The 14,864-nt window shown below is 37.2% G+C and overlaps 1 protein-coding gene across 5 annotated transcripts in view; it reads right to left on the reverse strand.

Annotated features, from left to right (window-relative positions):
* Nucleotides 1-14,864, reverse strand: part of STPG2 (sperm tail PG-rich repeat containing 2) — a 373,296-nt gene that overhangs the window by 118,718 nt on the left and 239,714 nt on the right. For all 5 annotated transcript variants that reach the window (XM_072118075.1, XM_072118057.1, XM_072118038.1 and 2 more), the window contains one exon: nucleotides 11,520-11,635. In XM_072118075.1, coding sequence (XP_071974176.1) covers nucleotides 11,520-11,635 — 116 coding nt within the window. The remainder of the gene's footprint in view (nucleotides 1-11,519; nucleotides 11,636-14,864) is intronic.

The raw sequence follows: 14,864 nt of genomic DNA on the forward strand, positions 1-14,864 counted from the left end.
TCAGTTACACAGACATTAGTGGCCTCTAGTACCTTACAGGTGATGATCTGCTCCATGAGAAAGAGAACTTCAATACAATTTCTCCCCTCCATGACAATCACTGTTTAATTCAAGCACCCGAATCACCCACAGCTGTTTTCGCCGCTTCTTTCAGTGCTCCGCATATGCCGGCTGAAGCGGAATTTTCATCCCGCCACATGGCAGATGCGGCCCTGGGTGAAGTGGAGGCCAAAGTCAGCAGGGTGGTAATATCTGCAGTGATTATTCATGCACAGGAGAAGTTCCCATGATGTTCTCTACCTAATGGAGAAGGATTGGCAGCTATGATGAGTCTGTCAGGAAGAAGACGAGAGTGGACCAGGTCAAAACAGACGTTGAAGGAAACAGCAGCAACCTAATTTAAACAGTAACTGATGTCTGTGCCTGCCCAAAGACAGCCGAGATGTGCAGTATATTAATGCTGGTATATATTTATTTATTTATTCGTGATTATTTACCACTGATATATATTTATTCTTACAGTATATTCATTTTGGGTATATATTTATATGTGTAGGATACTTTTATGTGTGCTGTTTATTTATTGCTGGTAAATATTCATATGTGTGTTGTAGTCATTGGTATCTATTTGTTTGGTGTATTTATGGAGATTTGCTTTTACAGATGTACAGAGTTTTAAAAGCCATAGTACTACCTTAAACAGTTTCCTTCTACATCTATTTCTGACATCAACTACAGTATGGCAGTATATGGGGATTTTCCTCCTCATTCATTACAATGTGCTATCAGCACATTGTAATGAAGGGGTTAAAATGAAATAGCCTCGGGTCTTCGGAAGACCCGGGGCTACCATGGAGACGGATCGTCACTCCCTGATGACGTTACAGGGAGCGACGATCCCAGGCAAGATGGCGGCGCCCATGCAGCAAAGACTTACTGGCTATGGAGAGGGCTCAGCCCGTGAGCACTCTCCATGCAGCGGGACCCGACCGCGGCCGCAAACCAGTTGAAGTCAGTCAGATGTAGGTAGTGTCCTTATTTTAGGGGGCACTGAGGCATAGTTTTCTTTTTCCCTTGCTGGAAAACATATTTACATAATCTCTGCTCTCTGTCTACTTTGGCAGCATAGAAAGAACCCAGATACCCACCAAGCAAGAGACAATCATAGGAAAACACAACACCAGACCTATGCAGCTTGGCTCTGGTATTGTATATATCCATATAGCAAGCTTGGTACTGATACCACATCTGGAAATGTAGTAAGGTTTGTTCTGATACTTTGGGTTATGTTAAAACACTGACCGCTAAATCAGTATGAATGAAAAGCTGTTGCAAACCTGAACGAAACTGGGGAGCAGTATTTTTCACAAAATGGATATGAAATTGTAACTTTAATGGTAAGAATAGTGATGCTTGCTGTGCTACTTTTCTCATAAAATCAGACATAACAGTAGACAAAGGCTTAGGCCTTATTTTGTTGCACTTAGACATAATCACAATCACTTTGCTGGGGGGGACTTAGATGGAACACTTTCATATGATGTATACATATGATATATTACTGTATACACATAACATTAAAAGTCACAATGCCCAATGTGTCATCTGTGTAAAAATCAATATAAATGTTAAGATGAACATATGTGGTCAAATGGGATCATTTTGTTTCCAACACTTCAAACATACATAGATCACCAAGCTGGTATATTAGTTTGTGTGTGGGCATGACATTATGTAGAAGCTGGGATTTTGTATGCATTATATACTTTTCCCTTTTTGTTTTAGATCTATCCGGCAATCACAGCCCTGTTTTACAAGTTGAGGCGCAGATATAATTTTTACATCTGACACATCTGATAAATCTCCCTCATCTCTGTATCCCTATCCAGCGTACCTCACACATAAGTGTCTTATACACATTGCCTGTAGTAACCAATCAAAGCTCAGAGTTCATATTAATGACCTGTGGCAGGATGGCAGCCAATCACGGCTCAGCTTCCAAATGCCACAGCAGCAGCAGACAATGGCTTCTGTATATGGTGAATAATAAGTGAATTTTGGAAAGTGCAGTTTGAAAATTTTCGGTTCAAATTATGGTCTAAGATGTGAGTCACAGGCAGCAACTGTGCAAAATTTGGTTATTGTAAATGCAACAGTGCAGATTCCTTTAGCCAACATACATACATAGACTTAGCTTTATATATTAGATAATATAGCAGTTGCTCATTAGCACCTACTACTGTATTCTGGAACAGAGGTCTACACGAGAATTTCTGCTATTTCTAATTGACATTGGTCGAAGATCCAAGGACCTCCACTTGTACTATGATGTTAACCTGACCAAAAATTATTTTCATAAAGAGGCCTGTATCAATGAACCATAATAATTCTCATGAGTTCTGTTTATGCTTTTAAATGTGATGTGAATAAATATCAGAAATATGCATTTAAATAAAGCAATTAGATTAAGAAAATATTCCATATAGTCTGTGAAAGGCTCAATATTTAACAACAATTATGTGAGTGAAATTACAATTGGATATGCATATTCTGAATGTCAACTTATGAATTGCAGGAGCCGGTCTGGTTTGTTTAATACGCAGTGATAATCTATGACAGTGTGGGAACATTTACAGAAAGATAGCCGCTCTCGTTGTCTGAGCTTGACAGTGTACACAAAGCATTTGAGCAAAATAACAGTTTTATGAATGCAAATGGTGTTCAAGCCAGAGATTGAGGGAAATGTATTGGCATTTACTCTGTCGCCAATAAGCATATTCTTGACCTTAGCTATAAATACAGAAAGACTGAATGTTCCAGCTTTTTGTGCTAATGCTGCTTTCAAGTCGGAATATTACCTGCTTTAATTTTCAGGAGCCTATGATTTTCTTTCATTACATAGGATTAGAAAACTGTAGATAGCAGCGTATTTGCTATTTGTAATGCGTCTAAAAGACACTAAAATAGCTTTGGGAAGAGAGAGATTTCTTACTCGTTCTCATGTCAACTCATCAGTTATAGATGTGTCATACTAATGACTGAGCAGGAGCAAAGGAGCAGTGACATTATGCACATTTATCTTGCCATTTTTTTAAGAAAAGGTGTATCTGCATCCTGATGCACTCTGTCTCCTGCTGTCGCCATGATAAGTGCCCTCACTGACAGTAGAGCGGATAGTGGCAATGCTACCAATTCGTCATATTCCCTGCTGAAAGGCACCTTGACTGTAGTTAGGGACCAAAGAGTAAAAAAATAATTCCTGTGTGGTCACAAAAAGCTTCTCTATGAACGTTATTATTGTTAGCACGTAGATAAATGCGCAACTATCAGACATGATTATCTTCAAATATGTCTGAGATTTAATTATGAAATGAGTAAATGGAATTTAGGGAAGCGGCGGGACCAGGTGCATGAAGCCCATTATCCTGATAGAGAAGCATACTGTGCTCGCTTTCACTTAAAGCAGTAATAACTAATTGAAATCTGTTTAGATCCTTGTTTCATTTTAAATATTGCTACCTCTTTACATCCGATTGAATCTCCTGTCACTTGCGTGGTTCAGTATGACAGTAACCATGGAAATGATATATACAGTGCTGCCTTGCTAGACTGTGGCATTTACCTGCAGTCATTATATCAATACATATTAAATCAAATGACTTATTGCTTGAATGATATTACCAATTGCTATGGTTATTTATTTTTTAGATCAGAAAAATGTTTGAGGTGACATTGATAGAGAAAAGAACTCCAGTTTCTAGTTCAATTTAACATGGATACGTTTCTTTTTTATATGTCAGTGGTAGTGAACCTTTTAGAGATCGCGTGTCCAAACTGCAAACCAAAATCCACTCATTTATTACAAAGTGCCAAGGCAATAAATTATTGTTGCATGCTCTTAGATAGCATAGATTTCAACAATATCGGCACCAATACCATTGAAAAAGGGCAGGGTCATTCAGATTCCCTTTGTAGCTTCCTTCCAGGCCAACCCTCCTACCTGCACAGGTTTTCTGCATTCTGGGTTAGACAAGGATGTGGCTCGACATGTCTTCGGTTGCCTGGGACTTCAGGAGAAAGCCTTGAGTACTATTTGGGGAACTCGGTGCAGGGGTGATGGCCCATGTGCCCACTGAGAGGGTTCTGTGTGCCACCTCTGGCACCTTTGCTATAGGTTCACCTTCACTGTTATAGGCTATCAATGCTAGGGGTGCATGTACTTTTGTGTAGAAACGCCATCGAAATAACAATCTATGATGCCTTATACATGCATTTGGAGCACCGAAATTTCATATCATGCGTAAGTTCAGCCAAAAGTGCTGCTCTGAGCCAAACACAAATACTACATGTGAGCGTACACTAAGCAAGCTATTATTTTGTTAAAGTGTGATAGTGTAAGTGGGCAAAAGGCTCAATAGGTTTTGTGCAGTGAAAAAGCAGGTTTTGGATATGATAGGCTATTCTCAATAAGTTAAGTATTACAAATTTATATATCCAGTACAGAGAAGATGAGGTAAATGAGTTAAAAGTAGAGTTAAAATGATATATCTGTGCCTCTGTCATCCTCTGTCCATAAGATAAGGGGAGGATACACTGATATGTCAGTCTGTTTGAATCTAAACTATATGCCCTGTAGTGTCAACGGATGCCAACATGCACAAAGCATTGGAGGAGATTTTCTACTACTTTGTTTAGTTTCTTGTACTACTTTTTTGAGAACTGATAATAACTTCTACCCACTATATGCACAGATCACCCTAAAGTGTCTAATACCATCATTTTCAGCACTTCAAACTAAAACATAACTTGTATTCTTAAATTATCATATGTGACAGTGTGCTCATGCTGTTTTTTGGTTTGTGTGAACATTGATTAAAGTATTAAAGCATCGATTGATTTTGCACCACACGTCAGTCTATGTACTGCTTCGTCAATAATTAACTTGTGGTTACTCTGGATTTCAGTGTTCTGGTCCAATCACTCCCTAGGGTCAGAACTCTGACAGGCCTGCCTGGCTGCCCTACATTCTTGCCTGCTTTAGCTTAAAGGACATCTACCACCAGGATCAAGCATAGTAAACTAAGCACACTGACATACTGGGGTGTGCCCCCTCCGGCAGGATACACTCTTCTTTAAGCTTTCTATGCCCTTGTTTTTAAGAAAAAATGGTTTTGAAATGTATGCAAATGAGCCTGAGGAGCCCCAAGCCTTAAAAAAAAAAAAAAAAAACAGGGCACAAGAAGCTAAAAGAAGAGTAGATCTTGCCAGAGGGGGCACACACCAACATGTCCGTGTGCTTGGTGTTTAATCCTTAATCCTGGTGATCGGTGTGCTTTAAGAAAGCTTCTGGTATTTTGTTACTCTGTACTCTATCATTTTGCCTATGATTTTGTGCTGCATTTGTCCTCTTTTTTCCGACCCTCTGTTTATACTGTCTCCATGTTTTGCACTTTGGTGTAGTAAGGGAACATTGACAGTTGATCCCTGCTGCCTAGGGTTGGCGAGGCAATCAGACAGGGACAGCCGAGAAGTAGTTTTAGTCTCCAGGCCCACTGTCTCTGTCCATGTCACCTGTCCATTCCCAGATCCTATATTACAATATAATAAAGAAAGAAATTATTATAATATTGTTGATTATGGCCATATTAATATCCATAATCATGAGTACTTCTTTGTGCCTATATGCCTCTGGGGTGAAGATAACACAATTGTTTTAACCAGTGTCAAAGAGCCTAAGATTCTTAGTATTTGAGGATAAGTCATGTAATCAACACTTTAGTCAGAGAAAAGACTGTTGCCCTAGTTCATTATTTGTATACCATAGCCAAGGTAAACTGACTTAATGGTGTTTCCCTGGCATAGGCTCCACCAGTCTAAGCAGGAACACAGAAATAAGAAATAGGGGACTGCTTGACATAAAAATACTGTGGGCACACAATAGTGTGTCCATAATATTTTTTAATTGCTTTGATTAGACAAATAGCACAGTATTTTTGTGTAATTTGGATAATTGAGGAACAACTATGTACAATGATTCTGTTATGTAGGATATAGAGGCATCACTACCGGAGGGCAGGGGAAGCAGTGGCTCTGGGGCATGGATAAGAGCCCTGCACACAAAACTAGACATGATGAAGCACTTTGCATAGTGCGAAACGTGTTGTCAAAAATCTTTCCGAATAAAAGAAACCCATACCCTCGAGTACCAGCCCCCTCCAGACGTCCCTTTTTCCTACATAGGGAGTTACAACTAGTAACCTACCCTCCAGTCCACTAGAAACTGAAATATTATATAAGGCAGAATAAAATTCTAAGGAATTAGACAGAAAAATTATTATTTTAGTGTTTGACTACTGTAAATGATCTTGCTTTGTCCTTTCAGAAAATATAGCTTTTGTACAAGAGAACACAGTTCTTCCCTAACAAGTATAATATATTACATGCCACACAATGCCTGTTTCGGATTCTTACTCGCTTGTGTGATTTGTGTTCAGAGCAACTTCAATTTATTTCTGCACTTAAGTCTGCACTGTCTCTAAGTATCTAATAACATTTGCCATCTTCAGAATCTCTTATGTCTGCAAAGAATACCTAGATACATCCTAGCTAGTTTCACAATAAAAGGTGACATTCAAACACCATATCCTTTAGCTCCACGTTTTAGCAGCACTTCTAACTGAGGCAAGTAGGGAAGAGGCTGATGTGCCTTATCCCAACTTAACTAACATCAATTCACATCATCCACAAGACACATTTGGGTCAAATGTGAATCTAACGTTTAAAAAAATATTCTGATTATGGGATAGCCATGACACATGATACAATTGTGGGAAGAGAAAATATATATTTTTAAATGGTATTCAGATAACTTGTGATCAATGTGAGTTTTTTCCTGCAAAATATAAAATGATTTGAAAAGCCATGGCAGGGGAAAATAGAGTAAGTAGAAGCAATACTGATCACCATGGTCGTCTACCAGCATTGTTCCTCCATCGCTCTGTAAGCCATGAGAAAATTCATGTCACTGCTGCAGCCAAAGTTAGTGCTGATTTTTTATTTTGTGAACACTAAATAAGACCACCCACTGGACTCCTAAGACCAGAATGAGGAGAGATTATACTGACTCCTTCCCAGAAAACTTTCAGTGCCATCACATACAGACTGGAATGCATTTTCAACATACAGTGACAAAGAATGCTTCCATATAAATAGTAAATAATGGAACAAATATGTGATCTTTCCCCTCGATTCCTTGTCTCTACCATTTGAAATACATCTGAAAGGGGTTTTAAACTGTTATAACACCTTAAAAAGGTTTTCATTGTGGGCCTGAGATAGATAAAATAGGTATATGAGACACTTAACCATAACGGCCTGTGGGTGGTTTAGTTTCCCAAATCGCCTTAACAGGTTCCCGTTCATATATGCAGTCAAATATAATTTATTTGATAACTCATAGAATGAAATAAAATAAGACATTTAAAAGGATCAAAATAGAGAAAAAGACTGAGATCTGAAAAATATTCCCATATTATTTACACTGAGACATTTTTATATATTTCTACATTTCATTATATGTTATCTTCCTATGAAATACTGTCTAGAAGAAAGAGAAAAGACCAGATACAGTGTTCAATTACAGTACGGAGCATGTTTGTCTCTCACATATGCTGTAACATGCATCAGTTATCTTATATAGGTGACTGAAACCATTAAGACCAAGATGTGTTCTGTCAGTCCGAAATGATGGTTGATAAAAACATGCAGCTCTTTGCATACTGACATTGAATGTTGCCAGTCTTGGGAAATGTTATTTTTCTAGACATGACATTTATCAATTTAAATGCAAACTGCTTCTGTTCAGTGAAATTTATATTTAGGAGAAAATATTATATCTTTATAATAGAAGAAACATAGATGATGACCGAGCATTTTCAGCTTTATCCATGTGATGGGAAATGATGGCTGTAATTGCCCCGACTATTAATAAACATGACACCAGAGCAAAATGCAAAGCTTGTATATGGTACATAGAATGCTTTGACTGGTTATATACCAGATATGGAGATGTAGGCTGTATTAGAACCACTATGATTGATTGCAAAATGTCATTGTAAATAATCAGAAATTAAAGGGGGTCACCACAAAGACAAACTATTTATTTTACTAAAAAGTACAGCGTTTGGCTGTCATTGGCAATCCAATAGAAAATAATGTAGCATGAGGGGGCAATACAGCTGTCCCTACATGCAGAAAAGCTCATAAGTTACCCCTGCTGCTGTGATTGGTGGGGTTCCCATCACTCTTACTTTTATAAACTACAATTTATGCTCTATGTAATGAATTGGGGATACATCATATTTAGAAATATTACCCTATATATTAGAGTATTGTCTTAATAAACAATATAATCAATCTTTATTTCTAAACGTCATCATATTCCACAGGTACAAGCAAAATACGATGCCTTGATCTATGAGTAAGTGTCCCTGGTTTATCATGATGAATTTTGATGGTGGATTTTCTTTAAAGATAAACTCCATCAGGCACATTATAAAACTACTCTACAAGGTAGCCTCGTGATAATAGGCATCCTTTATATGCCCCCATGAGGCTTCTATTATTTCACTTGCCCTGTCACAAAACTTGTCTATAGTGCTAAAAGTAGGGTCATTTATATTGTGTTCATTGTTCAATACTACATACAATATAATTAAATCCAATAAAACAAATGTAGTATTCAGGCTTTTGCATAGAAACGATTAAATGTCATTGAGGCAGGATACAAAATTATACTTCCTCCTTTAGAGAGTGTTACACAACCAGTGAAGACCGTCTTACCGTATGGATGCAATAGAAAGTGATTTCTGTATCTTCCGGTGCCTATATTAGCATAAATATCCACAACCTGCTAGTGCATTTTTATGAGGTGTTACTGACATTTGTAATTGTACATTCTGTGCAAAGGTTAATATTTTTCTTCATTGATTCTGGATGCGTGTTAAATGGCTAATTACATACCTCAGGGTGAACTTTTAAGGAAACATTTAGTGAGGCAAGTGATAGAAATCTGAGGGATTCTTTGTATAATCAATGATAACACACAAATGTAGAGCTTCAGAGTTAAACACATGATGCTTCAAATAAATGAAATAAGTTTTGTATGATTATTATTCAGGTCAACTTAAAGGTTTTTTTCCAAAATTAAAACTTATACACAGGAAACTCATTGATAGGTGTCTGACTGGTGAGATCTCCCTCATCACCTAAACAGGGTCATGTTCTACTGTCTGAATAGAGCAGCAGTACACACATGCCCACTGCTGCTCTTTTCCTTCTTCTCTGAATTGCCAAATATTGTCAAGTCTTCAGCAGTCCAATGGAGAATAATTGGAAGTGGCAAATTTTGTGTTTCAGAGATCTAATATTTTTAACCCCTTCACGACTGCCATACGGCTTTATAAATCCTATTTGCACATGCCCCTGCAGAAAGGACGTTTATAAACGTCATGACAGTGACCAACTTCAAACAGCCATATCTCCTGAACATAATATAATGTATGGATTGTGTATGGATGCTTAAAGGGTATTCCGGGAATATGAACGTCTGACACAAAATACCATGATGATATAGATAAATGAATACAACAATACTCAATGTCATTAGTCACAAAATGGAGCTTAAATAGTTTGATTTTATGATTTACAAAATTTATGACCTCTCTAAAGTAGGTGGAGTTATCACTAAGATGGCCGTCACTGGAAACTACAAGTTCAATGATCCTTTAGTTCTCAGTAACTCCTCCTACCTCTTATGCTCTGCTCCCAGTGATGATCTAACAGGTTTTATTGCTCTGTTACCATAGTAATGATGTGTAAATGCCATCACCACAACACTATCCATACTGGATGCACTGCAACCAACTGACTACAGCCAAGCGTAGTGGTGATCACATGACCAGCCCAGGCAGGTGCAGGGCATGTGACCAGCGGCCATCTTCTATCCTTTGTATGCTCCGCAACGTACCGCGCAGAGGACATTAACGGACTGATTAAATGGCCAGTAGCATTTTAATTCTCCATCATAGTCTATGTCACCAGAATTTTCTGCTAAGGGGAGCAAAATTTTAAATAACTAATTACATATTACCTTATATTTGAATGACCCATTTCTATATGAATTATGCTTATTCATGGAATACCCCTTTAACAGAACCAGAAATATCCACCCTTAAAGTTGTACTAAAAAAAATGATTTTTACTTACAGCTTTCTATTACTGATTGTAAGAGTGGATATTTCTGGTTCTGTTAAGCATCCATGCATCCAAGCATCTTGTTTAATAAGTGTTTACCAGAATTGTGTTCAGGAGATATAGGCATTTGAAGTGCGCCCCCCTCCAACCTGTCAGCTTAAGGCAGAATACAGAAAAAGCTGCAGGAGTCTTTCACTTTCACTTTGTAGAAGAACATGCACCTTCTGCATCTGTAGCCGAACTTTGGAAAGGGTAATGGAATAATGCTGTATATATGTATAACATATTTTGGTAAAAGTTACTACTTATAAAGAAAAACATTAATTGGAAAAATTACAAAATTGTTCAGCTTGTTTTAATAGAGGTTATTACATATGACAATTTGGTAAAAATGGTTAAATAAATAAGTTACACTTTAAGCACTTGTTATACAAGTGTAGATCAGATGGGAAATGATGAAGAAAGTTCTTCCTTATGGTCTATATTAATATGCAGCCATTGCATCTGAATGGTAATAAATGAATCATTATGTTCCCATAGTTTAAAATGTAATGACATAACACTGTCATTTAACAGTGATTTTATTGCCACAGCAAAAGATGCAAGAAATCTGTACTTTCCATGAATGGTTAGTAGCCGATTTGTTTATACTAGAAAATGACAGCCCTGTTGGACCTAAATGACAAATCCTGCCAAGCCTGATGGACCACAAGGGTATATTAATAAAAAAATTACCAATGTAGACTATGTTCTATACCAAGCCCTCCTTCTCTTACAGTCTTTGTGATAGATCGAATACCTATATAACACAGAGACAACCTTTCAAACTGTAGCTAGATATTTGGCCTTTGAAACTGTGGGACCCGGCTATATGAGAGAAAACCTCTGTGTAATGTATGCACCATTGTTTTCTATGGATTGCACAAACTGTAAAATAGTGACTCAAGCTGATGCATATTTATTAGTTTTACTAATATTTATTAGTTTTACTAATATAATTTTGGGCTAAAAACGTCAGAAAAAGGAAATATATATTGGCGACTTTAAGCTCCACATATTGCTATGACAGTGCTTCCAGCTATAATGTCAATTATGAATAGAACATAATCTAATGTATACTATTTTAGCACATATGAACAAAGACATATCTGATACCTGACATCTATCCATTCAACACTGCACCATGCAAGGTCACTTTCACAGAGTTCAATAAAATCTATTAAAGTAACTGGTTGGTTACATATTACTGAAAATGTATTTAGTACCTCATAGGATCCAGGTCCTGGAGTCATCTCCTTTGGGTCTTTGAAGCGCTCTTCCCTTGGAACTGATGATGGAGTTTGTATGACTGGCTTCTTCATTGGGTCATATGCTCCTGGTCCTAAGGGTTAGAAAAATAATAGGATTTTGATCAATCAATAAATAATACATACTAGAGTAGCAGGGTATAGTACACATCAGATATTTATTATAGTTGTTATTCTGCAGTTGGAACAATATATTCTAGAATTTATCTAGAATATATTAAATTTAATTTATTATTTCATTAAAATTTGAATGGGAATTTGTTCAAAAAAAGTTACATTTTATTGCAAACGTATTGACTTGATAAGACTTCCTGTCAATGTTGATAGACTGCTTACACAACCCTTGACCTGATCTGACTATTTCTTAAACTTCATTGTCCCCCTACGAAGTATGCTCTAAAATGACACAAAGAGAATAAGGATTTTTTACATAACCAATTCTAATTAATCAACAATTAGAAATAAACAGAGGCCAGCAACGGTTGAGTTACACCCTTACACAGCATGTACTAAGGAGAGGTCACTGGGCAGGCTATTTCTTTTCTTTCATTATGGTAACTCTTAGTACATAAGTATGTCACAATGAATCAAAATATTATCTATAAAAGCTGAGAAAGTCATATATAAATTGTCTAATGAGTGTAAAAAACATTATCTGTAAGAACTGTTCTAGGTAAAAACATTTTAATGAAATAACATTTGCATATTTCCTTGACTGATAATAATGAAATACAACATTTCAAAAGCCTTAGGGAATAAATAAAGTGTTATTGCAAATCAGTATAGAATCGTAACCTTGAATAATCATACATTGAATGAACACCATGAGGAAAACATTGCACAACAATTAGATTATCATTCTATATACTGCATATGTAACTTATTACCTTCATACTCATTTAAACTAACACTCTAGTTCATTAGTTTTGATTAATTCCAACCTCTTCAGCTAGATATTATATGATAGCTAGAGAGAAGTCATAGGAGGCTTTGACACGAACAATAAAGCAATACTTTTCTATGCCCTACAATAATAATATACATGGATCTGTGCTGGATAAGACTGTACCAATAAAACCATTTCAATAGTCAAAGGGTGTTAACAGAAAACAAAAACATTTTAAAATTCGGAAAATAAAGGTTGACAAACATTTCAGAAATCATTCATTGGGGTATTAGAGACTAGAAGACAATAAATGTCAGTTATACGTAGAGAGTGCAGTCATCAAGACTTGGCTTTGTAATTATTCAGTGACAATCTCATGGCTGATGTGAATCATAATTATAATGAAGCGCACATTAAAGGTATAATAAACAATATTGTAAAATACTATTTATTATGGCTAAATTCTTTTAAAACATTTCCCCAATGTTATATTGCAATGGGTGATTTAGGGGTCTAAGATGAAATGATAGGATCTCTTTAAGTTGATTTTGAACACTCTGCCCAGGATCGGGAGGGAGGTTTACCTCATGTATTAACTTGTATGTAACATGTATCTATTTGTTGTAGTCCTGACTGAGCTCAGTTCAAGTTTTAGCATAAATAAAACTTCAGTGTTTCAACCTTCAATATCTGCAACACGCCCAAGATATCCCATGCTCCTCCCACATAACCAACTTCTCTTCCCTTATTGACAAGAAAGTTTCCTTCATGATGTGAACACATCTTATCCCCAACCTTACCACTGTGCTCATCCCATTTCTAACTTTTCTCTTTAGCATTTGCTATCCACTGACAATGTTCCATCTTCCTTTAAACATACAACTGTCACACCCATCCTAAAGAACCCATCCATGGACCCATCTACTCCATCTATTGCCTCATCGCACTACTTCCATTTGCTTGAAAAGTCCTGAAACAACATGTCCATGTAGAACTATCTTCCTACCAATAGAGCCAGAGTTCCGAAGATAAAAAGACAAAAGACTTGTAAATCCAGGCAGAGAGAATTCATAGACTCTCTGTTCTGGGGATATCCAACACACCAACCAATCACAAGCCTGGGAGTCTGCAAGAAAGGTTACAAATGTTTCAACATATCACAAACATCACATGTTAACCCTTCATTAGTAGGCATAAATTACTGCAGGTGTCGATAATACATTTGTGCAGTAGGTGGCAGCTAAGGATAGCTATTGGTAAGATGTCAAATCAGGGTAACTCCAATATTAATGGGGAAGGAAGTTTGAAGGAAGTTTGGGAATGCTGATCAGACCCTCTCTAACCAACCAGGAAACTAGCTGGAGCTCAATTAAGTGATGACCTGGCATCAGGACTAAGAAGGGATGGAACACAATTAATACTCGCCTAAGCTGCCCTCCCCACCCTATTAAGTTACAGCAGGCAGTAAGCAGTATCACCATCCTCTCACAAGAAGTCATCGCCCCAATTTAACAGCAAGACATGCCACCCAAGGCAGTTGTCTCAACCCACCCCATGGCAGGCGCGTCCCTGATTTAAAGTAGAACATTTAATATCTATCTCCAGTCACTTGACCTAATTATTTACTACCAGAAGTATATATAGATTTGAGTCCATATGAGTCAGCAACGGACATGTTGCTGAATGGCTGCCACCAGCAATATGCTATAAAACATCAGCCAAGAATTAGAAGTCTTAGCAAAATGTGACCCTCTCAAATACATGTTTCTCACTTTCTGAACTTAATTTATTACATGAATAGGTGAGGGATGCAGGAGTGGAAAAAGATCTTTGTTTGCTGGAGTACTACTTTAAAGGAAATCTACCATAAAATTAAGCATAATAAACCAGGGAACTTACCCATACAGTTAGGGCCAGAAATATTTGGACAGTGACACAATTTTCGCAAGTTGGGCTCTGCAGGCCACCACATTGGATTTGAAATGAAACCTCTACAACAGAATTCAAGTGCACATTGTAACGTTTAATTTGAAGGGTTGAACAAAAATATCTGATAAGAAAATGTAGGAATTGTACACATTTCTTTACAAACACTCCACATTTTAGGAGCTCAAAAGTAATTGGTCAAATAAACATAACCCAAACAAAATATTTTTATTTTCAATATTTTGTTGCGAATCCTTTGGAGGCAATCACTGTCTTAAGTCTGGAACGCATGCGCATCACCAAATGCTGGGTGGGTTTCCTCCTACTTAATGCTTTGCCAGGCCTTTACAGCCGCAGCCTTCAGGTCTTGCTTGTTTGTGCCGTCTTAAGTATGGATTTGAGCAAGTGAAATACATGCTCAATTGGGTTAAGATCTGGTGATTGACTTGGCCATTGCAGAATGTTCCACTTTTTGCACTCATGAACTCCTG

The sequence above is a fragment of the Engystomops pustulosus genome, chromosome 1 (genome assembly GCF_040894005.1).
Source record: "Engystomops pustulosus chromosome 1, aEngPut4.maternal, whole genome shotgun sequence".
Lineage (NCBI taxonomy): Eukaryota > Metazoa > Chordata > Amphibia > Anura > Leptodactylidae > Engystomops > Engystomops pustulosus.